At 39.0% G+C, this 8,541-nt stretch overlaps 1 protein-coding gene across 1 annotated transcript in view; it reads right to left on the bottom strand.

The window, feature by feature from the left end:
* LOC106472924 (septin-7-like) overlaps positions 1–4,719 on the bottom strand; it is a 43,248-nt gene extending 38,529 nt beyond the window's left edge. Inside the window, exon 1 of the mRNA XM_022401461.1 lies at positions 4,399–4,719. Coding sequence (XP_022257169.1) covers positions 4,399–4,719 — 321 coding nt within the window. The remainder of the gene's footprint in view (positions 1–4,398) is intronic.
* Positions 4,720–8,541: the final 3,822 nt, after the last annotated feature.

Raw genomic sequence — 8,541 nt, 5'->3', positions numbered from 1 at the left:
ACCTAGTAGTTTTAACTTTATACTCTGTCCCCGGAAAAAAGGCAATATAACATAGTAGTTTTAACTTTATACTTTGTCCTCGTTCCTCATCAAACCGTTGTCATCAGCACACTTCTTGTGCATAAATTCACAGACATTAACACACATTGTTTACAAAAAGATTCTTTATCGGTTCTGCTAATTTTTTTTTTCCAGTGAGTTATCACACTGACTTTATATTAAATACAATATTCGAAATTGAACTTAAACTCAGTGAGCATTTTAACACGTCCCTCGGGAGCCAAGGGCATGTCTGTACACTAACTTTGTTGAATATTAAAAGTAACTTCAATCCGGAAACTCCCGAAGACGGTGGTTTTGGACGTATCTTTTCGAGACAACTTCGACACAAGTTTTCGTTTGTTAATTCATAAATTTTTAAGTGAAATACAGCATCCTCAAGTCTCCATACCAGATAGTACTAAGGTCTACCCGCTGGAAATACATTCAGTATATATCACTAAAGCCACATTCTCAACATCATTAATTAAACAATTGACAACCTTTTATGCTTCTGCTATCACCTTTTTATGTTTAGCTTTCAACTGAGATACGAATGAATTCACTTGCAATTCGTTAGGGAAGGTCGAAGCATCACGATAGTCAGCAGTAGGATGAGTAGACAGGAACACTTTGAAAGCAGATATGGGCATAATATTGTACTCGGCTTGCTGCACAATATCTACCATGGTTCTAGACGGTTCCTGAATACCTCTACGGGTCATTTGGAGACTTCCATGCTTCTTTTGCTTGGCTGTTAAGCTCGTGATGCATCGACGGATTTCAGTCACCTTCAAATCACTTTTTGCAGCCCCAAAGCTAAAAGAGTGCGGGATATGCCTTCTTTTTAGCCAAAACAATTTAAGTTCAAATTAAGAAAAACTGAATTTGGTAGTTTTTGTTGCTGCTTTCACCAAAAAATGTCCCCCCACTGGCTCGTGAGGAGCCTGTTAAAAATCTAAACATAATGCCAGAGGAGCCTGTTAAAATGTAAACATAATGCCATGGAATAGCTTATAGAAATTAATAACACACGTATACAATAATGGAAATAAGTTATAAAACAGTTTCGTTTAATAATACGGGTACTTTCTTGAGCAACTGTTGTGGCCCAAGGTTCAATCAAATTTTCTCGCTGGACTAGAGTGCTGCTGGCGCTTCGACCAGACTGTGTGATTTCGGAATTTTAAATTCCTACTGTGATTGGATAATGTTTTGTTAGATTTTTCCTGTGTAGGGTCGCCTAGTAACATTGTATCCTGGGAAACTTAATTTTTCTAAAAGTTTTAGTGAACATTTTAGGGGAAGCAGACCGTCACCCCTCACCTCTCCTTGACATCGTCACTGCTCCTACCTCGAGCAACTGGACGCAGAACGTATGGTATCACTTCCGCCTACAACAAATGGACTCAGAACATGTGGTATCACTTCCGCCTCCAGCAGCTGGACGCAGATCGTGTGGTATTAGCAACACGTTTCTTGGTAACGACACAGAAAATTAGTTTTAAGTAACCTCCTGCTACAGTGTTTTCACGTGACCACGAGCTGATGTTTTACAACGAACCCCTTTTATCATGTAACAGTCACGTGGGATGACGTTTTACAACGAACCCCTTTTATTACCGGGTTGTCACTGTAAAACGTCATCCCACGTGACTGTTACATGGTACCGGGTTGTCACTGTAAAACGTCATCCCACGTGACTGTTACATGGCCATGTAACAGTCACGTGTAACATTTCGATTACGCAATTTGCAGTTAATCCATTGTAGTCTCAGATAGAACATACTAGTTTAAAAAAAGGGTAAGTGTTGAAACAAGTAGCTTCTTATTGAAAAGGTACGCCTTAAGTTACTACATCAGAAATTAGTATCCAAGCCAGTTTCCGTTTATAACACAAGAACAAAACTACTATTAATTATAACTTTTACATAAACGTTTACCTTTATTTTAACGTTTTGTAATAATAACCATTTCACTGCTTCGAAAACAAAATAAAGCGACAAAAATTGGATTCCGTTCGTCAGGAAACCACAATTCGGTTAGTAACAACTGGAAATACGGACTTTTAGAATATACCTTTACATGAAACTTAGGTTCACCTTAGTAGCCATAACAAGTTATATTTTCTGTACCACAGGAGCCTGTAATCTCCAGTGAGTGGTAAAAAAAAATCTCTCTTTCTCACACACACACACACACACAAAGACTGAGATATGGAAAGAAGCCTGTAGGAAAATGCGTGTTTGTAAGAATGAATACCACATCTCTGTTTGGAGAATAATGGGAGATTATTAAGGACTTCTGACCTAACTACATATTATAAACAAAAGTAACCTATAAATTAATAAACTAGACAACAACCTGGCTAGAAGAACATAATGCACAAGAAAACTAAAACCTACAAAGATTAAAATGCATTTTGTCAGTTGGGAACTTTGCTGTTAACATTTTCGGCCGTAATCCCAATAACACCTTACAGAGGTTCGACCAGTTTAGACATACACAAACGCATTATATGAAAATGGAGTCGGTCGTTACTTCTGAAAACATGTTCCTATGAATATCCATCCCGTTAATTACGATATCATTACACGTAAAGTAAACGAGTCATGAGATAATTACGATATCAATACACGTAAAGTAAACGAGTCATGAGATAATTACGATATCAATACACGTAAAGTAAACGAGTCATGAGATAATTACGATATCAATACACGTAAAGTAAACGAGTCATGAGATAATTAAGATATCAATACACGTAAAGTAAACGAGTCATGAGATAATTAAGATATCAATACACGTAAAGTAAACGAGTCATGAGATAATTAAGATATCAATACACGTAAAGTAAACGAGTAATGAGATAATTAAGATATCAATACACGTAAAGTAAACGAGTCATGAGATTTTTGTAGTAATTTTATATTCAACAATGTAGTTTTAAAAGTTTTAGCTAAAAACTTGTGCAATTGTTTGTTATAACCTAACAGCCTATAGAACGGAGAAAATTCTTTGTAACAACAGATACTGATACACCTCACAATAAACATATACGTGAAGAAAGGTCCCTATATAATTTAGAACTAGATAAGAACACAAACCAAAAATTCTTACAACTGAAAAGAGAACCGTTTGTATTGACAAAAAAAAAGACCCAAAATGTGTATGAATCACGTGACAATAAAAATATATTATTCACGACAATTAAACCCAGACTTATAATATTGTTACGACAGCGGAAGTCACGTGACGCTAGCAATACGTCATGATATTCTAGAAGGATCATGGCTGTTCGTGGCAATTCTGGTCCTTTCTACGCGCCCTCTATTCTTGTATATAAGTGCGCCAGATAAAGCGAATTTAATTAATCGGAATAAAATTGCAGACAGATAGACGGACAATTGAGTCAAGCGCGGTAGTGACCGTAAGAAAAGTGCGTGAATCGTTGTAAATTATAGCGTATGTTTAAGTTAAAGTGACTGTGGAAATTAAGTGTATTGCAAAGTTGTATTGAGAAAGAATAAACTAGTTTTATTTAAGAAAGGACTTGTATCGCTCAAGTTATTCGGGAAGATTTTTTACGGGAAATTAACAAACAAGCAGAGACGTAACGATATTGAAGGATGAATAAAACTGTGATAGCAATATTACAACACAAGTGATATGGAAAATAGGTTTAATTTAAAAGACAAACATTATTCGATTTTTTTTTCATATCATTCCGGGTGATTAACACAGAATTTGAAAAATTAAAATTTCTAGCAAAGGCAAAAAAAAAGGTAAAAGATATTTTGAACATTATAATGACGCTAAAATACGAACAAAAAGTAGGATCAGCTGTTCGTATGTAAGTGACTTTTAACTTACGAATATGATGATATGCTGTAACCAAAGCTTACGCGTGATCTTAATATCAGTTTTTATAGCATGCGTCGCGTATGCTATCAAATTCACGGAAGTTGGTTGGAGCCAGGCACGGGTTTATTTCGAACTTTCACGGTGATTAATAAATCTGGGCACGAAAAGAAATCAGATCATGTTTATAGGAAGCATTAAACGGATTTCTTTTAAGTTACCATACATAAGTGGAAGTCAGACATTTTGAAATATATATACTTCAACCAAACTCACAATCATAAGGAGTTGACGAGTTTAACAATTCGTAAGGCTTAACATTAAAAGTATTAATAAAATGTAGATCCATAAAAGTGAACGGAAAGACCTCGGGACTTTGAAAAAACAAGCATCAATACACTTTTTTTTTTTACACATTATTAGCAGAATGTGCAGAGTTAGTGAAGGTTGATGGTCCGTAACTTTAACTGCGTAGAAAAATACGCTAACTTCACTTACAGTCAGACTTGGTGACGAGGCTCTTGAAGAGCTGTTTATTTCGGTTAAGAATGCATTCTGGACAAGGTTATTATCATAGAGTTTATGTCGTTGTGTCAGTCGCTCCACGCTAGCAAAACGATAACCGAGCCCACCGTACGAGGAGACGGAGGATGTTGGCTGACGAGGTGAGGGTTGGCCGAGTACCGGCGCCTTCACCGGCTCTGGGGATATGGCCTTGTAGGTAACCGACTTCTCGTGTATGTTTTCTCCCAAGACACGAAAGGTTTTCGGCGGAGGCACAGGCTTAGCCGGGCTAGTGACAGCTGAAGCGCGAAGCATAGTGTAGAATAAGTAAATCTAGTCCTGTTCTAGCAGGTCAACTAGAGATCTTCGATCGCACGTGAACCACAAGTGACGATCGACTAGAATCATCACCGGTACAAGAGAGTAGCTTTATCTCCACCCCCACACAAAGCGATCTGCCACAGTTAGGACATTACTGGAGAGCCTCTGAGGAGGATGACGTAAGACGAGACCAATGATTAATCACCGTGAGGTCACGTGCTGTCTATAGAAACTTCAAGAAACATTGATTGTCCTCAAGTGACACAGGCAATTCGTAACCTCCACACCACTTCGAGTGCCGCAGGCATTTCGTAGCCTCCACACCACTTCGAGTGACGCAGGCATTTCATAGCCTCCACACCGCTTCGAGTGACACAGGCATTTCATAGCCTCCACACCGCTTCGAGTGACACAGGCATTTCATAGCCTCCACACCGCTTCGAGTGACACAGGCATTTCATAGCCTCCACACCGCTTCAAGTGTCACAGGCATTTCATAGCCTCCACACCGCTTCAAGTGTCACAGGCATTTCATAGCCTCCACACCGCTTCAAGTGACACAGGCATTTCATAGCCTCCACACCGCTTCAAGTGACACAGGCATTTCATAGCCTCCACACTATTTCAAGTGACACAGGCATTTCATAACTTCCACACTATTTCAAGTGACACAGGCATTTCATAACTTCCACACTATTTCAAGTGACACAGGCATTTCATAAGTGAGAAAGTGGTAAGGCCATGGCCTGACTGGCTTTACCGCTTCCTACGGCCCAGTAACTGGTTTGTTTGTTTTTAAATTTTGAGCAAAGTTACTCGACGGCTATCTGTGCTAGCCGTCCCTAATTTGGAAGTAATAGATTAGAGGAAATTCAGCTAGTCAACACCACCCACCACAAACTCTTGGGCTACTCTTTCCAATGAACAGTGGAGTTAACCGTCACATTATAACGCCCCCATGGCTGAAATGGCGAGAACGTTTGATGAAAGGATTCGATCCCGCGACCTGCAGATTCAGAGTCGAGTATCTTGACCACTAAGCTGTGCCAGGCCAGCGCGACAGGAATAAGGCAGGTTAATGAAAAAAAAGGCAAATATCATATACAAACAAAGCCGTTCTTTAATCCGAGCTTTTTCAGAAAAGTTCAAACTGTTAAAGAGTCTGATGTTAACACATTAATATGTGAATTATCATCCTGGAGCTTCGTAAAATTAAAACTTTGCGAAAATAATCCGACATAAAAAAAAACAGAACTCACTAGCCGTCCCTAATGTAGCAGTGCAAGACTAGAAGAAAGACAGCTAGTCATCACCCACCGCAAACTCTTAGGCTACTCTTTTACCAACGAATAGTGGGATTGACCGTCACATTATAACGCCCCCATGGCTGAAAGAGCGAGCATGTTTGGTGCGACGGGGATCCGGACCCTCGTTCATATGTTTAGTGTATTACATGCATGTTGTTAATTCTGCACGATTCATTATTTCTACCCCCCCCCCCCCCCACTTTTTCGCTGAAACATTAACACAAAAAATGACAGATAATATATTTTCTTTGTTGAGATATCCTATCTTGAAGAGAAGTTTACCTTACGGCAAGAGAACGTGACAGACAGAACGATAGTTGGATTCTCCACGTCACGATATTCGACCGGTTTTCGGGAAATCCACCTTTCATTAGTAATGGTCGGGGATTGGGTCTCAATTATCTGGCATCAACTATTAAAATTTAGATTTGATTTGAAAAATAAAACTGTCTAGAGAATGTCATTTGATGATTATTGGAAATAAAAATATTGTCTGTTGTTCAGACATTTGCATCCATGTCGTTTACTTTGATCTCTGTTACTCTATAAATTGACAGAATTACAACGTCAATCAATCCTGATGTACCACACGACAGTGATAACTCACACGGCCCGAAGTTACCGTGGTGTACCACACGGCCCGAAGTTACCGTGGTGTACCACACGACAGTGATAACTCGCACGGCCCGAAGTTACCGTGGTGTACCACACGGCCCGAAGTTACCGTGGTGTACCACACGGCAGCTCACACGGCCCGAAGTTACCGTGGTGTACCACACGGCCCGAAGTTACCGTGGTGTACCACACGGCCCGAAGTTACCGTGGTGTACCACACGGCCCGAAGTTACCGTGGTGTACCACACGGCCCGAAGTTACCGTGGTGTACCACACGGCCCGAAGTTACCGTGGTGTACCACACGACAGCGATGACTCGCACTCGTCCCACCAAACATGCTCGTCCTTTCAGTCGTAGATGAGTTATAATGTTTCAATCAATCCTGCTATTCGTTGGTAAGAGTGTAGCCCAAGAGATGGTGACTAGCTGCCTTCCCTCTAGTCTTCCACTGCTAAATTAGGGACGGCTAGCGCACATAGCCCTCGTGTAGCATTGCGAAGAATTCGAAACAAATCAAACTTAACATGAAAATCTTCCACTCCGACTAGTCAGTAGTTCACATAATAATCTTTAGTAAAAATACTTAACTAAAAAGTCAGATTTTTTTTGCCTACAATACAATCGTAACGTTCACTAAAAGTTCGACAAATTTCGTGAAGATACATTTACACACTTACAGTATGTATAATTTCATGATTATAAGGTTGGTCAAAATATATAATAAAGGGTGAAAGGTCGTTTAATGTCATGGATCAGTGCACAAGAAACAGGATTAATAATGATTAACTGTTCACCATCTGAAGCCTATCCTGTTATTAAAAGGTTTAACGACACTTTTCGCTGTCGTCCGAAGCTATATTAATGTGGTATCCATTTGCATTTTGGGATCCTGCTAAATGTTTATTACAAACGCAAGTTTTAAGAACCTGACTAAGTTGTTGAACTTTTAGAAGTAAGCATTGTGGAATGTGGAATTAAATGGAGCAAGTGATAGTCCGAATCTTACAATCAACAAGGAATTCCTGATGAGCGGATAAACATAAAAACACTAAAATACAAACCTTTTATGGATCTTGGTATGAAATCGACCACACTCATTTCAGTAAAATATTAAAACTCCTTAGTTATACTGACGGACAAGAAGAAAGTATTAGTTACACGTATAAAAAAACCTAATGGGAAACAACTTGTCTTTATAGGTCCAAGTTTTGGGTGAAAATGAAGCCTTATGGTAATCGAATTGTGCATTAATCTGTATCACCGAACACTTGACTGTATACGAATAGTACACAACTTTCTTCGTCGAGCTCAACATTTCATAAATACAAAGACCCAAATAAAATAGTGACAAGAACATGAGAATTAGGCCGAAGACCAACGAAAGAAGGAATAATTTTTTACCCTTTTCCAACCAAATGAACATTTTCGTGTTTGGTAAAAACCTTGAATGTGGTACCGTATCGGTTTAGACAGATTTAGGACCTAAGATTTCACTGAAAGGGAAAGAAATAGGAAATTATTAATTAAGTTTTATTGCAGACTAGCTGGAATACTCGCCCGTTGGACAGGTGAAATAAAAACTCGGTTGTAACGAAGGACGGGAAATTGTACTTCTATTATGTGCAATAAAAATACGTAAAGCTACCAATACTGGAAAAAAAAAAGATACTGTTTTCAAGAATTCTAACAATAGTGGTTACATAGTTTTCTAATGCTGAGGGATATATAGCACTGATAGTTTTTCTGAAAGCATATATGAAATTAGATGGGGGGGGGGATAGACTGACTGTGTTTGGTTCAGCTAACAGAGGTCCGAATTAAACTGATTGTGATTGGTTCAGCTAGCACAGACTATGATACTTGCTACGTGAAGCAGGTCTAAAATATTGTTAC

This window comes from Limulus polyphemus, unplaced genomic scaffold, assembly GCF_000517525.1.
Source record: "Limulus polyphemus unplaced genomic scaffold, Limulus_polyphemus-2.1.2 Scaffold5738, whole genome shotgun sequence".
Classification (NCBI taxonomy): Eukaryota; Metazoa; Arthropoda; class Merostomata; order Xiphosura; family Limulidae; genus Limulus; species Limulus polyphemus.
Note: the sequence above shows the minus strand (reverse complement) of the source record. Positions and strands in the feature narration are given on the sequence as shown.